General features: G+C 47.9%; 8 protein-coding genes across 10 annotated transcripts; 3 read left to right on the forward strand and 5 right to left on the reverse strand.

The window, feature by feature from the left end:
• Nucleotides 1–416: 416 nt before the first annotated feature.
• On the reverse strand, nt 417–3,301 carry LOC9656696 (solute carrier family 40 member 3, chloroplastic). Of its 3 annotated transcripts, none has more exons than XM_002974058.2 (13): nt 3,036–3,301; nt 2,859–2,982; nt 2,746–2,809; nt 2,336–2,460; nt 2,131–2,220; nt 1,895–2,080; nt 1,754–1,828; nt 1,596–1,697; nt 1,446–1,545; nt 1,227–1,373; nt 1,068–1,174; nt 899–1,012; nt 417–832 (listed from the first exon to the last, which is right to left on the reverse strand). In XM_002974058.2, the coding sequence occupies exons 1-13, from the start codon at nt 3,170–3,172 to the stop codon at nt 479–481; spliced, it is 1,725 nt and encodes a 574-aa protein (XP_002974104.1). In that variant the 5' UTR covers nt 3,173–3,301; the 3' UTR covers nt 417–478. The 3 variants fall into 3 exon arrangements, with proteins under 3 accessions (XP_002974104.1, XP_024534749.1, XP_024534750.1); XM_024678981.1 differs by lacking the exon at nt 2,336–2,460 and adding an exon at nt 2,514–2,638; XM_024678982.1 differs by lacking the exons at nt 2,859–2,982; nt 3,036–3,301 and adding an exon at nt 2,514–2,638 and having other exon boundaries at nt 2,746–2,806.
• Nucleotides 3,302–7,156: 3,855 nt separating this feature from the next.
• LOC9656697 (mitochondrial pyruvate carrier 1) lies at nt 7,157–7,818 on the reverse strand. The gene is made up of 4 exons (XM_002974059.2): nt 7,717–7,818; nt 7,606–7,660; nt 7,358–7,493; nt 7,157–7,297 (listed from the first exon to the last, which is right to left on the reverse strand). The coding sequence occupies exons 1-4, from the start codon at nt 7,807–7,809 to the stop codon at nt 7,270–7,272; spliced, it is 312 nt and encodes a 103-aa protein (XP_002974105.2). The 5' UTR covers nt 7,810–7,818; the 3' UTR covers nt 7,157–7,269.
• A 57-nt stretch (nt 7,819–7,875) lies between these two features.
• LOC9656698 (DNA replication licensing factor MCM3 homolog 2) lies at nt 7,876–11,295 on the reverse strand. Its single transcript, XM_024678754.1, has 17 exons — nt 11,149–11,295; nt 10,981–11,093; nt 10,721–10,929; nt 10,526–10,656; nt 10,238–10,476; nt 9,944–10,180; nt 9,736–9,890; nt 9,472–9,680; nt 9,250–9,418; nt 8,974–9,200; nt 8,854–8,913; nt 8,720–8,809; nt 8,532–8,665; nt 8,424–8,477; nt 8,250–8,369; nt 8,049–8,190; nt 7,876–7,992 (listed from the first exon to the last, which is right to left on the reverse strand). Exons 1-17 carry the CDS (start codon nt 11,212–11,214, stop codon nt 7,936–7,938), a joined length of 2,412 nt encoding a protein of 803 aa, XP_024534522.1. The 5' UTR covers nt 11,215–11,295; the 3' UTR covers nt 7,876–7,935.
• Nucleotides 11,270–13,808, reverse strand: LOC9656699 (AP-1 complex subunit mu-2). The gene is made up of 13 exons (XM_024678755.1): nt 13,721–13,808; nt 13,483–13,550; nt 13,107–13,423; nt 12,899–13,045; nt 12,748–12,810; nt 12,498–12,674; nt 12,346–12,449; nt 12,171–12,278; nt 12,021–12,117; nt 11,869–11,966; nt 11,674–11,815; nt 11,497–11,619; nt 11,270–11,429 (listed from the first exon to the last, which is right to left on the reverse strand). The coding sequence occupies exons 3-13, from the start codon at nt 13,233–13,235 to the stop codon at nt 11,325–11,327; spliced, it is 1,293 nt and encodes a 430-aa protein (XP_024534523.1). The 5' UTR covers nt 13,236–13,423; nt 13,483–13,550; nt 13,721–13,808; the 3' UTR covers nt 11,270–11,324.
• Nucleotides 13,809–13,866: 58 nt separating this feature from the next.
• On the forward strand, nt 13,867–16,444 carry LOC9656700 (uncharacterized RNA methyltransferase CT0009). Its single transcript, XM_002973855.2, has 10 exons — nt 13,867–14,243; nt 14,314–14,559; nt 14,668–14,832; nt 14,898–15,007; nt 15,059–15,167; nt 15,224–15,379; nt 15,434–15,552; nt 15,603–15,769; nt 15,838–15,968; nt 16,018–16,444. The coding sequence occupies exons 1-10, from the start codon at nt 13,893–13,895 to the stop codon at nt 16,126–16,128; spliced, it is 1,665 nt and encodes a 554-aa protein (XP_002973901.2). The 5' UTR covers nt 13,867–13,892; the 3' UTR covers nt 16,129–16,444.
• Nucleotides 16,445–16,501: 57 nt separating this feature from the next.
• On the forward strand, nt 16,502–18,117 carry LOC9655959 (nodulation-signaling pathway 1 protein). Its single transcript, XM_002973856.2, has 2 exons — nt 16,502–16,736; nt 16,789–18,117. Exons 1-2 carry the CDS (start codon nt 16,521–16,523, stop codon nt 18,028–18,030), a joined length of 1,458 nt encoding a protein of 485 aa, XP_002973902.2. The 5' UTR covers nt 16,502–16,520; the 3' UTR covers nt 18,031–18,117.
• A 489-nt stretch (nt 18,118–18,606) lies between these two features.
• On the reverse strand, nt 18,607–21,501 carry LOC112347672 (pentatricopeptide repeat-containing protein At1g63400-like). Its single transcript, XM_024678955.1, has 3 exons — nt 21,430–21,501; nt 21,259–21,348; nt 18,607–21,202 (listed from the first exon to the last, which is right to left on the reverse strand). The coding sequence occupies exons 2-3, from the start codon at nt 21,284–21,286 to the stop codon at nt 18,987–18,989; spliced, it is 2,244 nt and encodes a 747-aa protein (XP_024534723.1). The 5' UTR covers nt 21,287–21,348; nt 21,430–21,501; the 3' UTR covers nt 18,607–18,986.
• A 1,201-nt stretch (nt 21,502–22,702) lies between these two features.
• Nucleotides 22,703–24,137, forward strand: LOC9656701 (protein SRG1). Its single transcript, XM_002973857.2, has 4 exons — nt 22,703–22,967; nt 23,090–23,331; nt 23,399–23,723; nt 23,778–24,137. The coding sequence occupies exons 1-4, from the start codon at nt 22,758–22,760 to the stop codon at nt 24,006–24,008; spliced, it is 1,008 nt and encodes a 335-aa protein (XP_002973903.1). The 5' UTR covers nt 22,703–22,757; the 3' UTR covers nt 24,009–24,137.
• Nucleotides 24,138–26,649: the final 2,512 nt, after the last annotated feature.

Here is a 26,649-nt window from a genome sequence, read left to right on the forward strand (position 1 = left end):
GCCAGAGCGCGCGACTAATTCCGTACGCGTTTTTGTGTACGAAATTAGACAACAGTGTACCATGGAGTTACAGAACACTGGAAGTTCTATCAATTTTTGGACATGATAACCATGTAGAATGTCGAGTGGAGTGTAAATATGAATCAGCCTTGAAAATAGATAATGATTTACGTTGGTTATTGTCTTGTGGCTCCACCGCTAGGATGGCAACCACAAGCCCCACATCCCGATCAAATTGCGCCACTTGCACAGTTAAGCCCTTCCATCGCATGGATTTGGAGAATCTTCTTAAAACATATCTAATATATCTAGGCTGAAGAAATGTATCCAAACAAGCTTCAAGAGCAGCAAAGCTTGAAAGCTCCACCCCAGCATTCTCTCCCTCCCTGCCAGAATGGTGCACATCCCTCCTGGAATAACAAAAGCTCGTTCTTTTCGGCTTATATGAGAGAAAAGAAAAGAAAAGCAAAAAAAGAATTTAAGCTTCATAAGCTTCAATGGTCACTTCGTCGCAAACTTGTGGCGAAGTTTCAACTAGATTTTGGTCCCTGCTACCCGGAAACAATCGAGCCTGTTCTGGGCTTGGATTTGCGAGCCATCTCCAGTAGATGGCAGCAGCCCCTACGACCGCCACCATCGACAGCGCCGAGAGGCCACCAAAATGATTCACCTCGCTCGCAACGATGGCCACTCCCATCATAACCAGCTCTGCGAGGCTCGCTAGCGATACCTCCGTGGTTCCTACCAGGTTGGCCTGCGAGATTGGCACCGCTGTCTGAAAGACTTGCGCGTCCACCATATCGTAGACCCAGAAGCCCAGCCTTGAAACTACCTGCAAACACCGAGAAGAAATCTTTAGTAGAGCGAAAAAAAAAAACACGAAAAAAGGAGAGCTTACTATCAAAACCAAGAATGTGATGAGGGCAGCCTGATGTTTCACTTGAGTGCTCCAGTAGACAGCAACAGCCAGAGCAAGCAGCCCCGCTTGGAATACCAAAGCAGTCAATCCCGCCTGCGAGGTGGAAACATCTAAGCAATGTTTGCAAAACTCAATCGAGTTTACTTACTTTGAGCACCCCGAGCTTTCCTATCACTGCAGAAGAGACGAATGTGGCGACGAAACCCATCAGTGCACACATCCCGCGAAAGCTTCCAATGATCGACGGGTTCAGTCCTAGGCAAAACAATTTTTTAAGAGAGCGAGAGAGCTCTGTGTAAAGCTTTACCTTGCTGCGTTAGGAAAGACGTCATGAGGCTTCCAGGTCCAAGGACGGCATTGAAGTATAAGAGAACGTAAGCGACACTTGCTGGAAGAATTGGTTGTGACAAGTATTGAATCCATCCACGCTTGATGGCACGAAAGCCTTCCTCGGCTGGACAATATGGAAAAAAAGAAGACAACAGTTAGTTATCTAGACGGCAGTAGAAATTCAAGGCAGCCTTACATGATTGATCTTGATATCCTTTGGACTCGGTCCAGTTACGCGTTTTGGGGCGATCTAGTACCCCTTTCGAAAGCTTATATGTACAATGAACAAGATATATCTGTAATAACAACATTGATAAGAACCAAAAGTTTAAAGATTTTACCTTACCAGGAGAGGAAGAGATGTAACCATTGCTACCGCGGCAATGCAAATGCATTTGACAGGAGTATACCTCGACAACAATATTCCAAACAGAAGCGGACCAGCTATCTGAAAATCAAGAAAGCTTCAGCATTGAAAAGTCACGAAAGAGAACATTATTATACCTCGCAGACTAGATCAACTCTTCTCAGTATCGCATTTGCATTTGCTAAAGCCAGAGACCGATTTGATCCTGCGAGCTGCAAAACCGAGCAAAATCGTGATTGAGATATCGAGCAGTTTTCTTGAATGAGACTGGAAATTACCTGAACGACCCAGTCCCTTTCGAAAGCAACGCCGCACGCAAGGCCAGCCAGCCGCTCCAACGCACCGAAGGTCATCAAAATGATGAACCAAGGTTTCAGGAGAAGTCCAGACGTTGTGGACGCTGTTGCTGCTCCACCACGAAGGGCGAAAACTACCACGGCAGCAGAGACGACCATGGAGAAAGTCTGCAAATACGAAGGTTTCATACGACTAAATCCACAATACGCGTGCATACCTGAACAATGCTTAGAAAGTTAAACGATGCAGGCCTTGGCATGGAATCCATGAACGCTCCTACGCAAGGGCCACCGACGAAGATGACCAGCTGCAAGCAGTGTCCAAAGTAGCGTTAGTGAAGTGACGAAAACTTGCGGGCTTTAAACACACAATGCTTGTACGTAAAAGAAAAGAAAACACAGGATCAAACTTATAAAAACTACCTGGCTTACGAAATTCTCCGCAGCCACGGGGAGGAAGCTGCGGTGCAGAATTGCGATAACCGCAGGAAGAGCAAAGTGCCAAGCGTGCTCCAGTAGGCAGGAAAGAAAGTGTATCCCATACAGAGCTGGTATGCAAACAATCAACGAGCCAAAAAAACACTATGAGCATTGGGATTACCTGGCCAACAAAGCTGAGCATTGCCACAGGTAACAACGTATCGGATAGGAGAGAAATCACAGCAGGCAGTCCAAATCGCCATACTCGCTCCATGAAGCACGCAGCAACATAAGTTGCATACATGGCTGGGGGCCAACAAGAGGAGGCACCCAGGTCCAGAGTTAAAGCGAGAGGAAAAGCCACAAGCCAAACCAGGAACAAGAAACTCCAAAATTTTGGAGGAGTTGCTTACCAAACAAGCTCTCTGGATGAGCAGGAGTTGCAGAGATTCGCGCCTGTTCTTCTAGTGTTTGTACCTGCATTCCAAAGCATTAGATTTGTCTCGCAGCCTATAGTATAATTCACCTGAAGCTCTGATAGCAAACCATCTGACAGTGATTCATCCGGCTGCGGGGATTCGCCTTCCACGACTTGGACATGGTTCTGTCCAAACTCGTGCGTAAAATGCGTTACATGAGAAGCTTGGCGCCTACAGGAAATGTATAAGGAGAAACCAAGGAAAAGAAAGGAAAAAAACCAAACCTTTGGAGACATGGAAATCCACACTTTGGAACTTGGAGAGCACCACCGACCAATCTAATCGGACTCACAGTCGGCGCTCTCAACCTCAGATTGGAGTCACCGACACAACGCGTAAGGGCTCCCCTTGCGAGAGCCATACTTTGCTCACTGCATCAAACCCTGAATGAGTTCCTCCTTTGTTCTAGGAGATATAATCACAAAACCATATCTTTGGTACTTAGCTTGGCCATCTAAAAGACGAGTGCTCGTGAGAGAAAGACGTGGGTGTCTCCTGTCCCATTATCAGACACACGAGTGACGTGGACAGTGATAAGGCGAATCTCCATTACTGGCGCGAGCAAACCATTAGTTGGATAAACATCCTTACTTGACCTTCAAGAGATCCAGAAAACAAAAAAGAGTTTGCAAAGTAGATCCGATGAAGATGATAGGCTAGCATTCAAGAGTGAAAGATCGAAGAATCTACAAGACCAAACTTTAGAATGATAAGTACATGAAACTTTCATCTCAGCCAGAGCCTCAGATGGAACCAGCGAGAAACTTAACTGGTGGCTCGCCAAGTGATAGAGCTCGTTTGCGGCATGGCACGAGAAGAGCAGATAAATCCGAGGCGGGACCATCCATGCGAATCTCATAAACAAGAGCGAGTACTGTAAGGAGAAGAAAATAAAAGGACCACATTTCAACGAGGAAATCAATTTCACGCGCCAGCGAGGTAACCAGCAACGTTACGGTGGCCCGAAAGTACTGTTTTTCGTGCTCCCATGCTACTAGGTTGTACACAAGCTTGAAGAGGTGACTTGTCGAGATTTCTTGTGGCAAAGCGGTAAAAGAGCGTTTATTTTTTGGTTGCAGCTCAAGGAGAGAGATATTCCGACGCCAGCCACTGAAGCGATGTATTCGGCGGAAGGAATTACATGTATGGCTTGTCTCTTTTCCTTTTCACTTCTAACTCTTGTGTCGCTCATGTCTAGAGTTCCTTGTACTTTCTCTTCTGGATGCCCTTCTCCTGTTTGATGTGAGCGAGCAACTCTGTGTGCTCTTCTTCGCGTGGCTGCAGCTCCAGGTCCAGGCAAACAAGCATCCGCGCGAATGGCTCGACGCTTTCGTAGCTCAAGCCAAAGCTGGCGGCGGGGGCGACCTGATCTGCTTCATAGACACCGTGCACGCATACAGGTTTCAGAAATTCTTTCTGCCAACCAGGGAGAACATCGACAACGTCTATAACGTTTGGTTCAAGGAACTCCCGATGGTAGAGTGGCAATCGATCGACCTCACCCCCGGCGTCCGCCAGGTGTTGGAGGTAAAGTCCTTAGCTCGATTTGCAAAACAGAAACAGGCTTTGTTTGTTCTTTTTTTTTTTTTCTGGCAGGAGGTGGTGGCAGCAGTGACTCACACATTCGAATGGGACCAAAGCCTTCTTGTACCTCTGGAGTGCTGGGTTCCAAGAAGCTCGCTTGTTTACCAGTACAGCCCTCGCGAGGTTTCATACTTTATGGACTTTACGGGCCGTCTGATGTACACTTGGACACTAACGAAGAAGGGGCAGCGGGACCATGCCGAGCTCCAGAAACTGTGCTCGACGGGCAAGTAGCACGCACAGTCGGTGACAGTGGGAAGCAGCGACGAGCGCCAGCTCTACCGTGCTGCCGCTGCCGTTTTCGGCAAGGATTTTAGCTGCCATTTCGTGCAGCTGTGCAGGAACGCGCAGTGGGAGCCGGATGGGGTCCCTTGCTCGCAATCCGAGCTGGGAGAAATAAGGGAGCTGGCATGGAGGGGGCTGATTTTAGTCTTCAACTTCCAGCACAGAGTTCCGGAGCATTACTTTGACGACGGGCATAAACAAATGAGAAGTGAGGTGCCGTTCGGCGCCCTGATAGTCTACATTGTTCACGTACGCACACTCTCTTTGTTTTTTTCGTTGGAATGTGTTTCTGATTTGTTTCCTTTTCTCTTGTGTGTTGTTTTGCGCAGCTGATATTTGAGGATCACTTGGCTCTAGACATTGATCGCAAAACGTCACAAGAATGTGAGTGACATGAATTATCTTTGCTTGGTGGAAGTATTTACTAAAGCTGTTTCTGTAGGCACGGTGGCTCTAAATAGTCACCCAAATCTTGATACAATCTGGATCAAGAGAGGCATTTTTATTGCATCAGATGCGACTAAGAAGAGATGTCTAGCTCTTGAGAAGTAGCCAGCGCTGATGAAATAGGCGATGCTATGGGTACATATTATGATCAGGAACACAAAGAGTTATGGTTTAAAATGGCCAAAATATTTAGATGGAGTTATGAGAGGCTCGCTGCATATATTGTAGCATACGCAATTTCCAAAAGAACAATTTAAGAATATATGGGTTATAGGTCTTCCCAACTATAGGTGATAGCATGGATTTGTCGTGCCAGCATGCCAAGAGTATGCACTTACTAGACAGCTTTTTGACTTGAGTTGCAACGAATGAGTGCCACCGCCTGGCCTCCAAAATACCTTGTCCAGTAAGTGCTCAACGTTCATCATTGCGTTCAATGGGAAGAGCATCTTCAAATCCAGCATGAGCGGTATCATTTTGGACAGGGGATAGGACGGCAGGAACTCAAGAATCCATAGCTTAAGGCCGTATTCCACTATGATCAACAAGAGAATAGCAAGACTTTGTTCTCAATCGATTGCTGGAAAATATGCCGAAGAACAATTTCGTGGAGAGGTCAAGTATGATCTTTAGAACAAGTATAAAATTTTGAAATTGATATAGGAATCCAAGCTGCGAAGGACGACGGTATCCATAGAAACGTTTTGGATTTCTTAAGCTTGATTGCCTTTTTGATGGCCAAGATAAAGCTCTAGCAGCCTCAAGTAAATTTTTGGAAGTTCAGCGAGCGAGGCATGGTCAAGGCGGCCATGCTCTACGTCAGCGACCTCAAGGCTTTACGTGCTGAAGAGCGCTCTCAAGAAATCGGCGGATGGGAGCCCCGGCGAGGTGATGTGTTAGGCCAGCCAAGGACTCGAAAGTGAAGAAGGCTCGCTCGCCCGGCAAGAAGCAGCCAGTGGCGCCAGCGGGAAGAGGAGCAAGAATGGAAAACGAGGCAGAGACTGCCGAAAGATGCGTTTTTTCCAATGCAGTGTAGCGGCTCGGACAAAATGACTAGGATGGGGTGGTGGAAATGGAACAGGTGGGACTTCCTAACGGATGATGACTTCGCCTATTGGACACTGGTTGCAAAACAAGATAGTCAGTTGGTGAACTTGGATTTCGTGGGTGTGCACTTTGGATCTGCATGGTGCGAAGGACATTGGCAACTTACTGGTGTGGAGCACATCGGCTCCAAGTTGAGCAATGGCATCACCATTGTCCACAAATTATATGGCATGGGTCAAGTTAAATGTATTTCATGTCTCTAACAATCAACATCTTTTTAAGTTACCATGATCCCAACATGTTAACTTGACCATGTTGGGAAAACTATTTTGCTTTTTCCAACTTATCAAGAAGTCCTTAATTGTTGGTAATATGTACTTGATCTTCTTTTGTGTATTTGTTCAGCAATTGATAATTTATGTACATGCATATCTACTTGTCTTCTTTACGAACACCAAAGCCTCATGATATACCCCTTATTGACTAACTCATCAAACTGCCACTTGAATTCCTGTAATTCCCTTTTGTCCAACCAATATGCTACTACTTTCACTCCCTCCATATACTCAATTTCATGTTCTATAGCAAGTGGTAATTTTGTCAGAAGTTCCACATACATGGTATCTCAGAAACAGTGTAACACCCATTTTGCCTCTCACAAACATGTTCCTTTAATGAGTTGGTCTACCAGATTTAAATAAGACCTAATTAGTTAGATCTTGGGATAACATTCCAAAGATCACATTAAATCTACATAAATAAAAAGGTGAAATCACTTGAATGCTAGCTTAATTTGTACTTTTAACTACTTTGAACAAACTTCTTAGATGTTTGAGCCTTCACTACTGTATGTTTCAAGAGATCTTGAATGCCTGAAAGTTTCAAGTAAGTTTAACCTGAATTTTATCCATCTAATCGATTGCCTTCCATGTCACTTTTGTATTTAATATTGGGACAGAAGGAAAACTTGAAAGAATGCTTCTAATAATTTGTTAATGTAATAGTTAGGAAAAAGAGATGGCAATAGCAGTAGATCCAAAACTTCCCACGAAGATGAGAGTATAGTATAGTATATGAAAACTTCCATCTCTTCCATCAGCTCTTCGCAGCAGAGCCTTTCGATCTGCCCAAGAACGAAGATCGTACGTTGGAACCAGCGAGAAAACTAAGCGAGAAACTTAACTGGTGGTGATTGTAGATCCTCGCCAAGTGATAGAGCTGGACCGACTCGTTGGCGGCATGGCACGAGAAGAGCAAATAGTTCCGAGGCTGGACCATCCACGCAAATCTCATAAACAAGAGCGAGTAGATACACATCACTGTAAGAAAAAAGATAAAACGATTCAAAGAGGAAAATCGATAGGAAGAAGAAGAGAATTCATACACTAGAAAAATGCGCTTAGTTTCAAATGATTTCCCAAGAGAATGTACCACTCGTCATGTTGCTCGACATCATGTCTGGCGGCTTGTTGAGATCCACAAGCCCCTGCGAGCAAGAAATTCACAATTAGAGCTAAAATTTCGCAAAAGAATCGATCTCACAGCAACGACGAATCCCCAATTGGCAACGGGGCCCCAAAAATGCGTCGTCTTGGGACCGACTGGGCTGTTCAAGAAGTTCTTGAATGCCGACATTCTCGAGTTGACAAGAAGCCCTAAATGGAAAACCCTAACGCTATGGTTTCGGTTATAAAAGGGTTATAAAGGTTTTAGTTTGAATCTTATAGTTTTAGTTTTTTCGTTTTGATAGGTTACATTGTTTTAGATGACATGAACCAAATCGTCCACAACCATTACCCGGTTGTTATCTTGCATTTTCTGGAGAGCACACATTGATTGCTTCGTTAGTGGATTGGTATTTTTTCCTAGCCTACCTTGAGCAAAGAATCGATCTCCTCGCGTGAGAATGGTGCCGGGTTGTCGGCATTCACTGCTGCCGCAATCCCATCCTTTGAGATGTACTCCAGTCGATTGGATTGGAGATGTTGTCCTAGTTTTAGATTAAACTCGTCGGTCCTGGAAATGGAAGTTTGAGGCGAGCACAAAGAACGGGAGAGGGAGAAATAAGCAAGAACCTTTCGGACGAAACATGAACTTCATGGTCCCCATCTTCGAGAACCGTTTCATCCACGGCATCTTCTGGAACTGGAACGCTTTGAGGAGCGTCGGGAGCGTCTCCCTGCTGTTGAGTATTACTGAGAAAAGAAAGTTTAGCATTGATAATACTCCAAGATGTGAATGAAATTCACCTTGTTATTGGAGGCTCCTCGGGTGTCTCACCGCGACTTCTACGCCGTTTTCGCCTGCATACAAAGATCAGCATGAGCTGCGCAAAGCAAATGATTGATTGAACACACCTCTCTGTATCCGGGGTTTCCTGTTCCGCATCCTGTTGTCTTTCCTTCTCTCGCTTTTCCATCTCGTTTAGCTCTTCGTGATATATAGCAAATCTCATTACTCTTAGAGCTGCTTTCACGTCCTCCTTCAGCACCTGCAAAATGAGAGACATGAAGTTATCGTCATTCCTGAGGAAGAAACTCCGTACTTGGCCTCGCAACTTGAGCTTTGCGTGCGCGGTTGAAAGACGTATCATAGTCTCGAGGGTGCGAGCTGTGATTGGCAAAGTGCCTCCTGTCTGTGGGAGAAAACATGTGAAAATGAACCCAGTTCTTTACGTACCTTATTGTCAGAACTACGGATACGCATATTTGCGTAAGCCTTGATGATTTTGGTTGATGCCTGTACAGCATGCGAGTTAAAGCACTAATAAAGCACTAAATGCAAGAAGGACAAAATTACCTCTTCAGTTAGCTTTGGTTCGTTCCTACTCTTGGCATAATTTATGAACTTCTTCAAAAACCTGATCGTTAATGTTTCACGCTTTGCAGATTTTTCGCGCGCATTTCTTGCTTGACGTTTTCTTTTCTCCCCGTGCAAGAAACGATTATACTTCACAAATATCGTAGTTCCTAATTCATGTTCATCGTCCTCGACATTTCTTGCAGTCCCACCTACGGCGGGAAGACCTGAAAAGCCATTGTCATTATTCAAAACAATACTAGGCACGCTATTTACCTCCGTCTTCGCCGGGTGCTCGAAAACGGTGCATTCGCAGCACATGCTCAGAAATTTTGCGGTCGGTATCTGCATCCATTTGATCAAGAACAATAAACAACAGGTCAAATCGTGACAGTAGAGAGTCCGGAAGCCCGATATTTTTTGTAGGAGTAAGTGATCGATCATACTGGAACAAACATCCATGAGTGATTAGTCACCCAGCATTGCGTCAAGACTTACAGTTCCATAGATAGGATTTGCTGCAGCCACGACACTGCAACGGGCATTGAGTGACGCATGTATGCCAGCCTTAGCTATCGTGACTGTTTGCTGTTCCATAACTTCGTGAATGGCAACACGATCTATGTCGCTCATTTTGTCAAACTCGTCTATACAGACCACGCCCCTGTCTGCCAGCACCATTGCCCCTGCTTCAAGACGTCTTTCACCTGAGGAAGAAAAGAGTCAATCCAGAAGTTATGAAAATCCATTGAAAAGGCCTACCAGTCTCTTGATCAGATGTTACAGCAGCTGTGAGTCCTACTCCAGACGATCCTCGGCCAGTAGTAGATATTGCAAGCGGTGCAATGCTCATAATCGCTCGTAGCAACTGGGACTTTGCAACGGAAGGGTCCCCAACCAGGAGGACATTGATGTCACTGCAACAAAAGAATGTTAAGAAACTACATAGCGCTCTGTACGAGGTGCTCACCCACGTATGTGCGTGCCATTTGCTAGATTTTTCTCCAGTCCACCGATAAGCAAAAGAAGCACGGCTTTCTTGATCAGGGAATGACCACATATTGAAGGTGCAAGCGACTCAGCAAGTAAATTAAACGAATCCTCCCTGTTTCCAATGGTCCGAATATTTTTGAGATCTTCATTTGTGAAAATTGGAGCATAAGCATCTTTGTTCAGCTGAGCAATGTTATTTGCTATAACGATGGTTCTGCAACAGTAAACTTCTCATGAGCGGTTTCACGAAAGTTGATAGGGAGAGACTCACCTGAAAACACCGTTGATGCTCCCTTTGGATTTGCCAGGAATCGCTTTGTATACGCCGACGATAGAAACACGGTCACCTGGCTTGCACACATCGACCAGATCATCCTCCACTATAACATCCACAGAGCGGGGAAGCTGTCCTGGTGCTGAGTTTTCGGGCATTTCTTGAATAGACAAGACTTGATGGTCCCTATACTTGCACAGGCCAAACTCAGTCACCAGAAGATTCCCGTGGTCATCCTAGCAAAATAAACGAGTGAAAATCTGGTAAACAAATATGATAACTTACTCTAGTCGGATACACAGATCCTGTGGGAAGACCAACAAAGGAAGTGATGTCCCGATACTCTCGAGTTGTAAAATCTCCAGTAGTCGGGCAGTAGTGAACGCTCTTGACCACCTTGGGCCTCACCAGCGAGCCTGTTAAAAATAAATAAATGAAACGAAGCTATAAAAAAAAAAAAGCACTACAGCAAAGCCTTACACTTTGTGATGATCCCTTCCACCCGAACCATGCTCCCGAGAAATGGCGAAAGAAGCTCGCGGGGTGTGACTTTGTGAAAGCCAAAGTAGCCCTCGAATCCAACATGAATCTCCTCTCCTTCCAGCAAGTACTTGGGATCCACATTCTTTGTTAGCTCGTTAGCAGCGTCAGTGAAAGGCTGTATGTACTCGTTGGGAGCTCGTATGACCCTGCCACTCCCAAAATCACCGACTCAAAATTCCAATTCCGGGAGAACAGACCTTCGAGCAAGATCATTGTCAAAGTTCCGGAGGTCGCTAAGATCGACGAGCAGCCTGTGCCTTCCCTGGGACATCATACTCCGGATTTTCTCCACATAAGCGCCATGCCCGGCCTGGAAATCACAGAATGGAGCTCACATTCTCTCCCTCGCAGCAAAAAGAACTCACATCGTGGTCAAGGAAATCGACGAACGTCCGCCTGTGCGCTTGGTAGAGCTCCTGCGACTGCTCCATGGCGTAGCTATCGCGCCATGCCCCAGCTCAAAAACCCTAAACCTAGGGACTCAAATTTTGGCGGGAAAACCCAAAAACTTATTTGACAAAGGAAAAAAGGATCACAACGTCTAGTATTGGATCATTCTTAGCTCGTACTCGCCCGCTGTTGTGATGTAACGCACCCATGGCAATGCTTGGTAGCCGCTCTTCTCTATGATCTTCAAATAGCGAACCTGGAAGCAAGCGAAACAAACGCAAACTCAAACGAAAACCTTGGAGCTTTTAGCTCGAAGAACTCACCTGGATTCCTGAAACAGTGAAGTAAGGTATCTCAAACTTTACTCGAATTGGCGCACGCTTCTCTGGCACACTCTCCTCACTCACAATGCTTGGCAGGCCAAATTGAGCTCTCAACATGTACTCCTGAGCGAAAAAGTCGTGAGAGTTTGAAAGAAGAAAGGAGAGCGATTGAAGTACCTTGCCGCCGGGGAATGACTTGATCTTCCATACCAAGGCTTCTTTCTCGGGAGCATAGACTGATGAGCCCATGGATGTTCTCACGTTGGGTGTGGTGGCATCTGCAGGAAGCGGCAGCTCAATTTCGACATTGGTTGCCGTGCTGCAAAGAGTAGAGAAAACATATGAGACTGAAAATGCGAACTATTCAAATACCTGCGTTCTTTGAACTGACTGCGGGCTTTCACTGCGTACTCCACGCGACTCCGAGAATGTCTCTCGACCTGAGCTTCTACCCATATCAAAGGTCTCACCTGATCAAAGGAATGGTCAGAAAATTAACTCAAACATCGAGGGCGTGTAACAACCTGTGTACTTAGCCTATATGTCATGAGATCAAAAGCACCATCCGGAGGAATGAAGGATATTGTCCTGTCGTTCTCGAAGCGAGCCAGCCGAACACACCTATCCCCAAAACGTGGTGACTACAATGTAGCACAATAGGTGTAATGACTTACTGGTGAAATTTGATATCATCCAGGTCGATGGCTTTGCCCTTGGTCGAGCGCCCTTGTGCCTCTAGAAGAACCCTGTCGTTGAGACCGAGCTTGCATTCCGGCATACCCCTGACAAACAAAAGATTATCCGCTTAGAACTGCAAGAATCAAAGGCAAAAAAAAAAAAAAAACATACGTCAAGTATGTTCGCATTTTCAAAGCACCGACAACGTCTGAGCGAACCAGCTGACCGTTGCTATTAACAAGAATGTTGACGCTTTCGACAACATCGAGAAAAACCTGCAATCCACGATAAAAGCGAGACAATTTAAAACGTAGTTTTTGTACCTCGTTCTTTTTGTAGCGAATGCCTTCACTACGCCAGGATACTGCATTTGTCACTGCCATGGGAGGACGTTGAGTGATTTCAATCTTGTAAGCATCTGTTTTGATGAACTCGCTCAAAATATTTGCTTCCGTGAACTGAGGATATCCGAAGTCCATCATCTCGTCCAAAAGTTCGTACTGCAAATGCAATTAGAAAAATATGAGAAAACAGAACAAACACCGGAGAGTCACGGAGAAAAAACAAAATTACCACTACAACAAAATTATCTCTCAACGACTCTTCTTCCAGCTCTTCAAAGTAATGCTTAAAAACCTGAAACAGAAACAAAGAACACAGGTTAATATCGATTTCAACCAGCACTCGTAACTTAAGAGCTCCAAAGAGTATGAGGATACTTTACATCGATAACTCGATGCAGAAACAAAAGGAGACTCGCAGCATTGCAATTTTGTCTGGATGCCGTCATTACGTACACGTTGTTGTGCTGGACGAAAAGATAAGTCACTCCATCGTCGAAAACAACAGGATCTTGGGAGCTTGAATCACTCTAGAAAAAAAAAAGAGTACATCCTAGAGCAACCAAACAACAAAATAGAATCTGGACGTACCTCTCCTTCTTGTATCTTGGCAAAAAAGCGTTCAGCCTGCGCTGCTGATACATCTCCGCGATAGTCTCTCCATACTAAAACCCGACCCTTCATATCTAAAAGAAAGAGTGCTGAGGCAGCACCCGCCATCGCCTCCTGTTTAATCTCTTTCTCTCTTCCCCCTACGACTAAGTCCCTATGATTTTCCTCTATCAGTTCCTGCTCCTACTTGCCTCGGAGTTTGTGGATCCATCGAGCCCGCTACCAGTGCCAACCAATTCCTTGAGAAGCTGGAGTATCAACACAGGTGACGCTTCTAGCTGCATTAGCTCCCACAGCTGCATTCCAATCTATAAGCTTCCATACCCTAAAAAAATCGCAATGCTCGAGACAGTACCGTGAGAAAGACGTCCTCTCGGATTTCCAGGCCCGCGAGCTGCGTCAGTTCCAATACCTTCTGTTCTTCTGCACGAGATCATCCCACAAGAATGTGTGTGAGAGAGGAGACTTCGCCAGATCCAGCGAGAAAACGCGAAGCGAGGCAAGATCACTCGCATTGGCGGCCTTTCGGCCCCAATTGCTGGGAGATCCACGCAGCGCGAGGAAATTCCACAGTGCCCGGATCGAGCGCGTACCTGGAGATAGCGCTCGTGACGCCGCTGCCATAACCTAGAAATTCCACACAGAGCAAAGGCCATTTCTTCGCCTTTGGCTACCGCGAGCAAATCTCAGCCGTCCAGGTCTCTTGTACACATCGCAGCCGTTGAGATTCAAAGCTCGAAATATTTTCCGAGGGTTTTGGGAGAGATGGCCGTCGCGGCGCCATGGCGCGCATTCCCATTCTCTTGGCCGCGCCCTCGAATGCGCGAAATCTCGCATTCTTGTGCTTGCTCGTCGGCGACGCTGCTCCAGATAGAGGATTCATCCGAGGCAAATCGGGCAGCAGTAGCAGCGGAATCTGAGGAACAGCCGGCTAAGAAGGTACCGTTCTTCCCCAAGCGAGGCCAGGAGCTGGAGCTCGTCTGCGAGAGCCTGGCATTCAAGGGACAGGGCGTGTGCAAAGTTTTGGAAACCGGGTATGTGGTCATGTGTGATAGGGCATTGCCGGGAGAACGCTTGATAGCGCGCATCACCAAACGAAAGGGAAGCTATGCAGAGGTATAAGAGAAAGAAGAAAAATTCTCTGACAGTGTGGGATCGTCTTACGCTGGATGGTTTTGTTTTCTAGGCTCTAAAATTGCGGACGATCGTCACACACGACAATGCAGTAACTCCACCGTGCAAATACGCTGAAAGCTGCGGTGGCTGTAGAACACAAAACTTATCTTATGAGGCCCAGCTTGCTGCAAAGGAAGACCAAGTCCATCAGCTCATTTCACGAGTCGGGAGGTTTGGGAGGAGTGAGGAGTCCGGCAGTGGCAGCTACTTGAAACCGATTTTCCCTTGTGCAAATCAGTACCACTACAGGAACAAGGTGAAATTCTCCTCTAGCATAGAGGCTTAAAACGCTGAACGTTTTCCTGACACAGGTACGCAGTCCCGGTTGTTTCCATTCAGGCGTTCTGACGTGCACTTCCCTTAGATGGAGTTCTCATTTGGAACTCGATGGCTGCCACCCAACGAGTTTGTGAAGAACCAGTCACCAGATATTAAGGAGGACTTTGCGCTTGGGCTCCACGTACCTGGGAGCTACGACAAAATCCTGGACATTAGAGAATGCCTTCTGCAACATGACGTTGCGAACCAGGTGAGCGGGACTGCCAAGATGCTGTTCTACTTTCTTATGGCTTTTTCCTTTTTTTTCTTCTCAAGATACTCTTAGACGTGCATACGTTTTGCGAAACTCATCGGAATGATCTTTCAGCATATGATACAAAGACGCATAGCGGGTTTCTTCGTCATCTCACACTGAGATCCGGCCAGTAAGTCTGTGAGTGATACCTCTCGGTCTTGCCTAATACGTTTTCACCTAGTGACGAACACACAGGGAAGCTGCAAGTGATGGTTAATATCGTAACTTCGGTGCACCATCCCCGTATGATAAAACCATTGATAGAGAAGCTTGTAACTTACTCTGAAGTGGTAGGTACATTTCTTTTACATGCTTTTGTATTTTGTTCCTGATGTCCAACTTGCAGACTAGCATTGTTAATAATGTGACATCCTCAATGGCCAACACAGGGGTTGGTGAAAAACAGTATCTTCTGTATGGAGCTCCAGCCATTACGGAACGTTTGCGTGGCCTCGTTTTTGAGATTTCTGCCAACTCTTTTTTTCAGACGAACACATCACAGGTAAAATCTAGTCTTAGATTTTGTTGCGCAATCTAACTCAATATTCTTCTGTAGGCAGAAGTTCTATATGAAGTTGTGGAAAAAGCATGCAACTTGACGGAGGCCTCTAGCGAAATGAATATGCTGGACTTGTTTTGCGGCACGGGCACTATTGGCCTCTCAATGGCAAATAAGTAAGATATAAACTGTGGCTGTTTTTTGTTGAATCAACCTCCATGTGTAGGGTCAACCATGTTTATGGCTACGAACTTGTCCAGGAGGCTGTTGCGAACGCCCGGCGCAATGCGAACAGAAACAACATTTTAAACGCGACATTTATTCAGGGAGACCTGAACAAACTTACTTCCGGATTCGGAGGAAATTTTCCTCGGCCTGATATCATTATTACTGGTTGGGTTTTTTCTCAATGTAGTGCTGTTTGGAATGTTCCTGATGAAAAGAGTTACATTTCTCCGCAGATCCGAATCGACCTGGCATGCATCCGAAGTTACTACAATTCATCCTGAAGTCCGGCGCTGCAAGGGTAGTGTATGTTTCCTGCAATCCGGCAACATGTGCTCGGGACCTTGACGTGCTATGTCACTCCAAGGTAAGAGATGCCGTGAGAACTATCTCCGCTTATTGTTCCGCTTCTGCAGGATGGCTCCGATTTAGCTGGTGGCTACCGGCTTCTAAGCGTCCAGCCTATAGATATGTTTCCCCATACGCCACACGTCGAGTGTGTCTGCGCGTTGGAACTGAGCAATTGACTCGCTCCTTTGAGGGGAGACTGCTTGGTATTCTCTCGTGATGCATCTCCCCTGGCAGTGTCCGAGGACGGACGGACAACTCCCGAGATGCCCGGCGGAGAGAATGCGAGTATTTTTCAGCTGCTGGCTCCATCAGGATACTGTTGCCCGTGCGCCTCGGGGATTGTTATTGGTTTTCTGGAGAATCTGCCGCGGCCAACTCCCTCTCAGCCACGTTAAGTACCGAATTATTTTTTACATTAGCAGGCTGTCAACAGGATATTCTCGAGTTTTATAAATTCCGGGGATGTATCAAGTGACAGCAGTGTGAAGTCAACTTTTGCAGCCGGGACAGTGGCATATGTATAGCCGACCTCGACATATATTGTAGATGCATACAGAGCGCAAGTACAATGGATAGTCCAAAGTTGTTCCAGGACGAGCTATGGTCGCTGATGCAGGAAAGTGATATGGGACCTCAGTTTCGGTTGGAGGAAATGGAAGACTCCGACATTAATGATGATGGTCTTCTAGATTTCTCGGAAGAAGCTTCATCCAGCAGCACTGAATTCGCCGACAGCAAACTTTGGTCTGGTCCCCAAGTGGGCAACACACTTAAAGCCATCGATGTAAGCTGCTCGGCTTTTCCATTGATCGATCTAATAGTTCTTTCTTTTACAGACCTCAAATATCAAGGACGAACGCAGACATCTTACTCCAGTATGCTCTCCGAATTGGAGCTCGTTGGGCAAGCGAGACCGCAGTCAAGAACTCAAAGTTCCAGGGAAGCTGTCATCTAAGGACAAAGCGCCCGCGAAAGAGTCCAAGTGGGCTTTGCAGCTGCTCAACAATTGTGTTCAGGCAATTGCAACCAACAACGTACAACGGACACAGCATTTGATGTGGGTGCTCAACGATCTGGGATGTCTCACCGGTGACGCGAACCAGAGGCTGGCAGCTTACGGTCTCAAGGCTCTGTTCGGGAAAGTCGCAGGGACGCCAACCGCCGCTCAAGCATATCATCACAACTTGGACGCAAGTGCCACTGCCAAGAACTTCCACAACGCCCTGCTCAAGTTCCACGATCTAAGTCCGTGGCACCAGGTGGTCTACACGGCGACAAGTGGAGTGCTACTGGATGCATTCGAAGGGAAGGACGCGATACATGTCATCGACATCGGACACTCTCAGGGGACTCAGTGGCCTACATTGATAGAAGCTCTTGCGACAAGACAGTCGGGGCCTCCGAGCGTTTTCAAGCTCACCGTCGTCGAAGATCCTTGCTCGGGGCTCGGCTCTGGCTCCGAGGTGAAAAGCAGGCTGGAAAGGTTCGCGAAGGTGATGGGACTCAACATGGAGCTGCGGATGCTCGTTACACCGCTGCATTCTCTCACTCGGGACGCGTTCGCGATCGCCAAGCCCGACGCCCTGGCGGTTTGTGCTCACTTCCGGCTCAACCACATCGACAGCAGTCAGAGACAAGAGTTTCTAAACTTTGTCCGCGTGGAGCTGGAGCCCGACCTGGTGATCGTTGGCGAGAACGACTCGGACAACACGTCCGCCGACTTCTCCACTGTTGCTGTCGAGGTGATTGGGCACTTTTGGAGCTTCCTCGACTCGATGAGCGGGGCTTTCAAAGGACACGAGTGCGAGGAGCGGCAGATCATGGAGCACTTGTTCTCCACGTCCGTGGTGGCGAGGCTGGCCAGCGGCATGGAGCTGAGCGAGAGCCGCGAGAGCTGGAACGCGAGGATGAGGAGTGCCGGATTCGAGGCCGAGGCTCCGCACGACGAGATCGTCGAGACCGCCCGGATGCTGGTGAAGAAGAACGACGTGAACTGGGAGCTTCGGAACGAGGATAATTGCTTGGTTTTGCTGTGGAAGCACCGGCCGGTTACCTTCTGCTCGGTGTGGAAATCGTAGAGTTTGTTCTTTATCATAAGAAAAACAAAAGAGAGAGTGACGCTACAAAGTTGATAAGATCAGCCTTGCCAAGATTTGGATCTAGAATATTATATTAGCAAAGACAAGCACTGAGGAGCTAAGAAGCATCATAAAACGATGGGCTTGTGTCATGAACCACTTTCATATACATTAGTTTTAGATGCGATGGACTTATCCAGCGAATATCCTCACCGCCTGCCCAAAATCGGCATCTCCCGGGCCTTTGCTTGGATGTTTGTTGTTTTCTGTGTGTCATCCTTGTCTTTGGCAATGTCTCTGGCAATTAAATCTTTGCTTTCCCATGATGGTTTAACGCCCACTCATTACTAGCTTGAGCTCACAAAGTTTTACTTCATTCATTTCCAAACTCAATTCCATGAAAACAAATGAAGCTTTAGATATACATTTGTTTGCAATGGAATTTTACCTTTTCTCCAATATCCTCACTTGCATATTCATCTCCCAGGTCTTTGCTTGGATGTTAGTTGCTTTCTGGGCAAATAAATATTTGAAAATGGCTCAACGCCACACAGATCCCAACTCATTACTGGCTTGAGCTCACAGACTTTTTCTTTCATTTCTAAACTCAATTCCATGAAAAACAAATGGTTTGAGATAAGATGGAATCTTTTACCTTCTCTCCAATATCCTCACCCACCGCATTAGAGCATATGCCCAAGTTGGGCATCTCTCAGAACGTTTGTTGCTTTGTACAAGCACTGTCTGTGTCGTCTTTGTCTTTGGCGGCTAATATCTCGGTCAAACAAATCTTTCTTGTCTTGGGAGATTGTGATGGTTTAACGCAACTGCTGATCTTCCCATGAACAAGAGAGTGTAGAGAGTGTAAGTCGGTAGGTCTACCCCCTTGGTCCCTGTGATCCAGACATGTATTACAAGGAACGCACTGATCCAAATGGGCGAGACGAGCAAAAAACTCAGTCGCTCTCGTCCCCGGACGAGCTCTCTGGGTCCGAGTCGCTAAACCTCATTGGAAAGCGCACCACCTTCACCGGTGTATCGTCCGGAGGAGGCACCACGTCCACCACTTCGGCAGCCTCGGTCTCGTTCTCCATCCTTGCTCCTCCTCCCGCTGGCGCCACTGGCTGCTTCTTGCCGGGCGAGCGAGCCTTCTTCACCTTGGAGTCCTTGGCCGGCCTCACGCATCCTCGAAGCTTGAACACGGCCTTAAACATCACCTCGCCCGGGCTCCCATCCGCCGACTCCTTGAGAGCGTTTTTCAGCACGTCGAAAGCCTGTCCATTGCCCGTCCTCTCCAGCCCCTCCAGCACCGTCCTGTACAGCTCCTCGTCCGGGTACACGTCCTTGTTGAACATAAACTCGAGCAGCTTGCACGCGTCGTCCAGCTTGTCCCCGCGGCAGAAGGACGTGATGAGCGCCTTGTAGATCGTCAGGCTCGGGTCGCACCCCCTCACGATCATGTGCCGAAAGAGCTTGTAGGCCACCGGCAGCTTCCCGATTCGACAAAACGCCAGGACCAGGGGCTCGTACGACTTCACGTCCGGGACGCTCCTCCGGTTGAGGTCGCTGAAGTAGAGCATGGCCGCCTTGATCATGTCTCGCTCGCACAGCATCTCGATCACCACGTCGTACATGGCCAAGTCCGGGGTGAAGTTCACTTCCTGGAGCTTCTTGAGGGCGCTGACGCACGTCTTCATCGGCTTGAGCCGGAGGAAGCCGTAGACTGTGTTGGAGGTGGCCTGGAACTCCACCCGAGTGTGAAACTCCCTGTGCATCCTTAGTACCAAGTCGAGAGCGTCGGTCACCCGGTCGGCCCTGGCCAGAGCCGAGACGAGCGCGCTGCCAGTGATGGAGCCCGGCATACAGCCGCTCCGCAGCATCTCGTCGAGGAGGATCATGGCCTGGTCCACCCGGTTGCCATTCGAGAGCGCCTGCAAGAGGATGGAGTACGTCACCGTGTTGGGAGCCACGCCCATCCTCTTCATGCACTGGAACAGGTTCCACGATTTCTCGGCCGCGTCCCGGTCGCCTTTGTTGCAAAGCAGCTCCAGCACCGCGTTGAAGCTCAGCACCGACGGGATCCTTCCCCGGTCCATGAAGTCGTGCAGCAGGACATGAGCATGGCTCAGTTCCTTCCTCCGGCAAAACTCGGCGATGAGCAAGTGGTAAGTCACGTCGTCCGTGGGAAACCCCTTGCCAACCTCCATCGAGACAATGAGATCGTAGGCCTCGTAGACATATTGCTCCTTGGACATGGTCCTCACCAAGAGCTGGTAAGTCTCATCACCGGGGCTCTTCATCCTGTGAAAGTACCTGAGCGACAGTGGCAGCCTTCCTTGCATCTTGCAAAGGCAAACTATCACCGCGTGGAGAAGATCATCGCCAACTTCCATCCTCCCGTCCAGAGCCTCGTTCACGAGCGAGAGAGCCGTCTCGAAGTTCGACCGGCAAAGGGGCCGGACGAGCAGCGCCAGCGTCTCTCCATCCGGTGCACACCCCCCTCTCGCAAACTCGGGCCTCTTCATCTTCTCGTAGAGCCGCAGAGCTTGATCCAAGTAGCCCCTCTTGACGAGCATTTCCACGAGACCATTGTAGAGCACGGTGTCCACCTCCAGTCCCGGCTGCTGGAGAGCCCACTGGAAGAAATGCAGCCCGGCCGAGCAGTTCCGGACAGCCCCCATCACCCTGAGCACGATCTTCTGCTTGAGCGGCCGCTCCAGCGGCTTCCAGGCTCGATCCAGCTCCCTCACCACGGCCGCCGGATCAACCTGGCGATTGACGATGCTCACCTTCTTCCCGGCGACTGTGAGCACCGGCGACGCCGCCTCGGTCGCCTCGAGCAGCCTCCTCACCACGCCCTTGGCCTGGTTCCTGGCACGAGTGATGTAGTAGGACTCCGCCCTGGTGCCCTGCTGGACCACGAATCCTTCCTCCACCGGCAGGGCTCCATCGGGGCAGCGCTTTACCGCGAGGCGGAGATTGACGACCGGGAAGAGCTGATTGACGACGCGGCCCTGGTGCCGCGACATCTTGGCGCCCGGCGGGACCAATGCCGCCCACGGCGGCATCTTGTTGTGGGCGAGCTGCCAGCATGATACCGTGCCGCGCGGATGGAGCAGCAGGAGCTCCAGCGCCCGGCGGCGTCGCAGCATTCGCTCCTCCTCGCGGCGCCCTGCCAAGACCTATCATAAGAACCCTAAACCCTCGCATTGTCTTACACGAACTTACTCTTCTTCGTTACTAGAACTTGAGCCATTCTTGGTAGTACGCGCACGTCTTTGGAGAAATGATTCCATTGGGCGAGCACTCGTGGATCACCTGTGACAAAATCACGAGCATTGAGAGAATGAAAACAATGGAAACAAAGAGAGAGAAAAAAGAGTTTCCGCAAGAACTTACGGGACAAACACCGCAAGGCACATTTGTCATCGCAGACGAGTCGGAAATTCTAGATTGTGAGGCACGGTAGACCTGCGTGAAAAGAAAAAGTAGCAAGAAATGAATCCAGATCCTACTACGTTTTGTAAGACTTACTCCAGTTCCAACTTCATCGACTTCTCCATCGAGCACCAACATATCCAAAATCTACCAGTCACAATGAGCGACAGCGTCGAAAGCTTGGAATTTGTTTCACCTGTTTGATATCTTTAAGGCTCAGATCGTTCGAAAGCCCCGACTTCCTTGTGAAGTTTGCTACTTGATCTACATTGGCACCGCCAGCCTTGGAAGAACATTCGTGTAAGAAGAAAGAAATCGAAAGAAATTCATAGCTTACTTGCTTGGCGATGAACTGGTGGCACTGCTGCTTGAGAAGATTGACGAACTCCGCATCAAACTCTTGGTTTTTGTAAAAGCTTCCACCAGTCAGCTTTGCCGAGGGCTCCAATTCGGCGAGAATGTAAACCTTCTTGCCTTTCTACTCAAGGGAGAACTTCAATTCAGCTAGCAAGATTTCTTGAAAACGAAGCTGCCGCGACTTACTTGCGTAGTAGGCACAGGTTTGATGAGCTTTCGAACTTCCAGATTTTTTATGGCTTTTGTCACTTGAGGCTGCTGCAAGTTCGTCGAGAGCTTTATCTCTTTCGTCCATATTCCTGGCCATCACAAGAGCAACCAAGCTTTAGGAATCCACAATTTTTCCATCGATACCGTCGTTCTTCGCAGCTTGGATCGCCTGATACACCAGCAAATCTTCCGTTTGTAAGCCTTTCAGCCTGTATCACACTCAAAAGTTTAGACGCCTCAAAGGAAAAGAGATCATACTTGGTGGCCTCTTCGCGAGATTGTTCCCTGTAGAAAAGCTGCCCATCCTTATTCAACAATTGCCACTGGCCCTGCGGATGAGAGGCGAATAAATCCGAGAAAAATCATCGCTTCAAGAAAAAAATCCTCACTTTTTGGAGAAGAATGTTGATTGCTTTGACGCGAATGTCCACCGATACATCGCTCATTTTACTCTCAATCACATTCGCTCCCACGCCCTGATCCACGATCCATGCTCCAGCATAAGCAAAGGAAAACATTCATAGACGAAGTACCTCTTGCGAGCCGCGGCATATTTCCAGCAATCGATTGAGCGCCGCGGCGATGGCCGCGCGCTCGTCCGCCATGGAGAGGACAAAACAGAGTCCCTGCCAAAACCCTAACCCTTGGCTTTAGTTTAAAGGCCTCTTAACGCTTCGAACGATTCTCTTGTTATTACCTCAACAACCAGCCAATTCAAAGGTATGGATTCCGGAGTTCCTGCAGTCCAATCCCTCGTCGAAAATGGCACCGCTCATGTGCCACAGCGTTTCGTGCGGCCGATTCACGATCGCCCATCCAAGTTTTCCTCGCCAGATCTCGATGACATCCCAGTGATCAACGCCTCGCAGCTGAGTGACAAGATCGAGCTCCAGAAGCTGGATAACGCTTGCCGAGAATGGGGGTTCTTCCAGGTAATCTTTGATTAGCATTCCTCCCGCTTTGTTCTCGAATCTTTCGTTCTTGGATCGATCTCTCTCTCTTTTCTCGGTTTTGACTTGAGAGTTGAGACTAAAAGTTTGAGATGCCCTTGTAGCTCACTGACCATGGAATTCCACGGGCGCTGATGCAAAGCGCCAGGGGCGTAATTCGCGAGTTTTTCAGGCTGCCACAAGAGGAGAAGGAGTCGTACACGGCATCATCCACAAAGCTGCGGAGAGAAGGATATGGACGGTATTTCTTACCTTCCAAAGACACCGTGCTCGACTGGGGCGATGTTTTCTTCCATGCTCTCCCGCCTGTAGCACTCCCATGGCCTGTTCATCCAGCAGAGTACAAGTAAGATAAACAAACTCTCTCTAGAAAAAAAATATTCACCTGTGTGTTCTTCCAAATTCGTTTCCAGAGAAACCATCCAAGCTTATGGAGCTCAAGTCCGCTCTCTCGCATTGAAGCTCCTCGCTGCACTGTCGAGAGCCCTCGGCCAGCCCCCGGAGCTTTTCGGTGACGCCTTCGGGCCAGACGCTCATTCATCGCTGAGGATGAATTACTATCCACCTTGTCCGGAGCCGGATCTTGTGCTGGGATTAAGTCCTCACTCGGATGGCGTGGGAATCACCATACTGCTCCAGGACGAGGTAGAGGGTCTCCAGATAAGAAAGAATGGCGAGTGGAAGCCTGTGAAATCCATGCCGGATGCATTCGTCGTCAACATTGGAGATATACTAGAGGTAACTTAGAGAGTAACTTGCCTTTCCATCTTTGAAGTTGCCGTGGTGTCGCAGGTGATGAGCAATGGAATATATAAGAGTGTGGAACACCGAGCCACTGTAAGCTCCGGAAATGCACGAATGTCGGCGGCTTTCTTCTTTTCACCCGGCTTTGAAGCGGTTCTCAAGCCCTTGGTGCCGGACGAAAAGCCTCTCTTCAGGGAGCTTACTTTCCGGGAGTTTATCACCGCGTATATGGGCAATGCGCTCAACGGGAAGCAACACCTGGAATATGCAAAGCTGTAAGCCAGAAGAACTATGAAAACCAGGAAAGATAATAAGTAATATCATGCCGCCTAACTAATGTTTGATCACTGGAAGTATCCAACCATACTCAAAAGTCAAAGAAAGTCAATGAAAAATCAACGTAACCAATCCAAAGTCAACAAAGCTCAGACAAAAACTGTTGTGACTTCCATTGAGCTCAACTCTTGAACGCTCCCTCACATTTGAGATGAGATATCTATACTTGTTTAAATTAATCCTTTGAAAATTGCATATGCTATAATATGTGCTGAGAGCCTCTCATAATCCCCTCTGAATATTGTGCCCATTTTAAACCATAAATCTCTGTGTTCCTGATCATAATATATACCACCTGCTGCAATCGCCTTGACCACAGCATCGCCTATTTCATCAGCGCTGGCTCCCAAGGCCCTCTGTACGTTGGGAGAGTTTATCAGCTTCTCAAGAGCTAGACATCTCTTCCTCGTCCCATCTGATGCAATAAAAATGCCTCTCTTGTTCCGATATGTATCACGATTTCCGTGACTATTTAGAGCTAAGGTGCCTGCAAAAACAGCTTTAGTAAATACTTCCAGCAAGCAAATATAATTCATGTCACTCACATTCTTGTGACGTTTTGCGATCAATGTCTAGAGCCAAGTGATCCTCAAATATCAGCTGCGCAAAACAACACACAAGAGAAAAGGAAACAAATCAGAAACACATTCCAACGAAAAAACCAAAGAGAGTGTGCGTACGTGAACAATGTAGACGATCATGGCACCGAACGGCACCTCGTTTCTCAGTTGTTTCGGGCCGCCGTCAAAGTAATGCTCCGGAACTCTGTACTCGAAGTTGAAGATTAAAATCAGCCCTCTCCATGCCAGCTCCCTTATTTCTCCCAGCTCGGACTGCGAGCAAGGGACCCCATCCGGCTCCCACTGCGCGTTCCTGCACACCTGCACGAAATGGCCGCTACAATCCTTGCCGAAAACGGCAGCGGCGGCACGGTAGAGCTGGCGCTCGTCGCTGCTTCCCACTGCCACCGACTGTGCGTGCTCCACGATCGACTTGCCCGTCGAGCACAGCGTCTGGAGCTCGGCATGGTCGCGCTGCCCCTTCTTCGTCAGTGTCCAAGTGTAGATCAGACGGCCAACTTGCAAGCTTGCATCCGTGAAGTCCATAACGTATGGAACCTCGCGAGGCCTGTGCTGGTAAACGAGCGACCTCCTTTGAACCCAGCGCTCCAGAGTTACAAGAAGGCTTTTGTCCCACTCGAATGTGGGAGTCACCTCCTGCCAGAAAAACAGAAAAAAGAAAAGAATAAGAAGCCTGTTGAGTCTCATCTGTGTTTTGCAAGTCGAGCTAAGGATCTTACCTCCAACACCTGACGGACGCCGGCGGTGAGGTCGATCGACTGCCACTCTACCATCGGAAGTTCCTTCAAGCAAACGTTATAGACCCTGTCGATGGGTGGCAGATAGAATCCTTAAACCTGTATGCGTGCACTGTGTCTAGGAAGAAGAGCAAGAGGTTGCCAAGGTGCCCCCCGCCGCCGGCTTTGGCTTGAGCTTCGAAAGCGTCGAGCCATTCGAACGGCTGCTTGTTTGCTTGGATCTGGAGCTGCAGCCACGCCAAGAAGAGCACGCAAAGTTCCTGGCTCACTTCAAACAGGCGCATGGCATCCAGAAGACATGTTCGCGTCGAGAAAGTACAGGGAACTCTAGACATGAGCGACACAAGATCTGCACAGACGACTGGTTAGAAGTGAAATGGAAAAGAGAGAAGCCATACATGTAATTCCTTCCGCTGAAGACATCGCTTCCGTGGCTGGCGTCTGAATGTCTCTCGCCTTGAGCTGCGAACAAAAGACAAAAAAGAAACAAGCTCTTTTACCGATTTACCACAAGAAATCTCGAGAACTCACCTCTTCAAGCTTCTGTACAGCGTAGTGGCAAGGGAGCACGAAGGACAGTAGTTCCCGGCCACCGTAACGTTGCTGGTTGGAGCAACCTCGCTGGCGATAGTCGGCCGCGATGAAGAGGTGCAAGAAAACCTCCGGGACGGGAACCCGGAGGACGTGGGCGACTGCCACAGTCCAGATCTTCCACTTGAGCTCCGACACAGTCGACTCATCCATATCGTAGAACCACGACGCCCCTGGTGAATAATCCAGCTCCAGCGCTAAGCGCTGGAATGCCCCTGCCACCACTCCCAGCAATCTAGTGCCTATGCTGCTTTGGAACCAATCGGTCACGATCGACCCACGCGCGGATCCCATCCCACCGCTGGAGTCATTTCCTCTGCCTGAGTCCATCCCGCATCCATGACAAACTAATTCAAAGGTTTATTTTATAGATAACAAGGGTGCTTGAATATTACATGAATAGATTATAGTAAGTATATTCTGATTTTATTCTTTTAAACTAAAATTTATTACAGAAAATTATGATTTGAAAATTTTACTAGCTATTTAAAACTTTATCATTAGATAAAGAATGGGTGGCTTAAATTATTCAAATCACCAAGTTCATTATCTATTTACATTTTCAATGTTTTAGTTTTAAAGTATGAATTGCAAAAGTAAATTTCAACTTATAAATTTTAAAATAAAAAAGGTAAATATTATCATTAAAGTTTTTATAAATATCAAGTAGTTTAT

Source organism: Selaginella moellendorffii, unplaced genomic scaffold, assembly GCF_000143415.4.
Source record: "Selaginella moellendorffii unplaced genomic scaffold, v1.0 SELMOscaffold_23, whole genome shotgun sequence".
In the NCBI taxonomy this organism is placed as follows: domain Eukaryota; kingdom Viridiplantae; phylum Streptophyta; class Lycopodiopsida; order Selaginellales; family Selaginellaceae; genus Selaginella; species Selaginella moellendorffii.

Excerpts from the sequence above, each read along its gene's own strand:
- LOC9656696 (XM_002974058.2), bottom strand. The coding sequence starts at position 3,172 with ATGGCTCTCGCAAGGGGAGCCCTTACGCGTTGTGTCGGTGACTCCAAT. Across the intron at positions 2,461-2,745 it reads TCATCCAGAGAGCTTGTTTG|CTCTGTATGGGATACACTTT; the intron begins GTAAGCAACTCC and ends TTTGCATACCAG. Across the intron at positions 1,013-1,067 it reads GAAAGCTCGGGGTGCTCAAA|GCGGGATTGACTGCTTTGGT; the intron begins GTAAGTAAACTC and ends TCCACCTCGCAG.
- LOC9656697 (XM_002974059.2), bottom strand. The coding sequence starts at position 7,809 with ATGTCGGCATTCAAGAACTTCTTGAACAGCCCAGTCGGTCCCAAGACG. Across the intron at positions 7,661-7,716 it reads ATTGGGGATTCGTCGTTGCT|GGGCTTGTGGATCTCAACAA; the intron begins GTGAGATCGATT and ends TCTTGCTCGCAG. Across the intron at positions 7,298-7,357 it reads AGGATCTACAATCACCACCA|ATCGAAAGGCTCTGCTGCGA; the intron begins GTTAAGTTTCTC and ends GTTCTTGGGCAG.
- LOC9656698 (XM_024678754.1), bottom strand. The coding sequence starts at position 11,214 with ATGGAGCAGTCGCAGGAGCTCTACCAAGCGCACAGGCGGACGTTCGTC. Across the intron at positions 10,181-10,237 it reads AGCATCAACGGTGTTTTCAG|AACCATCGTTATAGCAAATA; the intron begins GTGAGTCTCTCC and ends TTACTGTTGCAG. Across the intron at positions 9,891-9,943 it reads AATGGCACGCACATACGTGG|TGACATCAATGTCCTCCTGG; the intron begins GTGAGCACCTCG and ends CTTTTGTTGCAG.
- LOC9656699 (XM_024678755.1), bottom strand. The coding sequence starts at position 13,235 with ATGGCGGGTGCTGCCTCAGCACTCTTTCTTTTAGATATGAAGGGTCGG. Across the intron at positions 12,450-12,497 it reads TTCGCTACAAAAAGAACGAG|GTTTTTCTCGATGTTGTCGA; the intron begins GTACAAAAACTA and ends CGTGGATTGCAG. Across the intron at positions 12,279-12,345 it reads AAAATGCGAACATACTTGAC|GGGTATGCCGGAATGCAAGC; the intron begins GTATGTTTTTTT and ends TTTGTTTGTCAG.
- LOC9656700 (XM_002973855.2), top strand. The coding sequence starts at position 13,893 with ATGGCCGTCGCGGCGCCATGGCGCGCATTCCCATTCTCTTGGCCGCGC. Across the intron at positions 14,560-14,667 it reads AGTACCACTACAGGAACAAG|ATGGAGTTCTCATTTGGAAC; the intron begins GTGAAATTCTCC and ends CACTTCCCTTAG. Across the intron at positions 15,380-15,433 it reads TTCAGACGAACACATCACAG|GCAGAAGTTCTATATGAAGT; the intron begins GTAAAATCTAGT and ends ATTCTTCTGTAG.
- LOC9655959 (XM_002973856.2), top strand. The coding sequence starts at position 16,521 with ATGGATAGTCCAAAGTTGTTCCAGGACGAGCTATGGTCGCTGATGCAG. Across the intron at positions 16,737-16,788 it reads ACACACTTAAAGCCATCGAT|ACCTCAAATATCAAGGACGA; the intron begins GTAAGCTGCTCG and ends TTTCTTTTACAG.
- LOC112347672 (XM_024678955.1), bottom strand. The coding sequence starts at position 21,286 with ATGGCTCAAGTTCTAGTAACGAAGAAGA. Across the intron at positions 21,203-21,258 it reads AGTTCTAGTAACGAAGAAGA|GGCGCCGCGAGGAGGAGCGA; the intron begins GTAAGTTCGTGT and ends AGGTCTTGGCAG.
- LOC9656701 (XM_002973857.2), top strand. The coding sequence starts at position 22,758 with ATGGATTCCGGAGTTCCTGCAGTCCAATCCCTCGTCGAAAATGGCACC. Across the intron at positions 23,332-23,398 it reads GTTCATCCAGCAGAGTACAA|AGAAACCATCCAAGCTTATG; the intron begins GTAAGATAAACA and ends ATTCGTTTCCAG. Across the intron at positions 23,724-23,777 it reads ACATTGGAGATATACTAGAG|GTGATGAGCAATGGAATATA; the intron begins GTAACTTAGAGA and ends GTGGTGTCGCAG.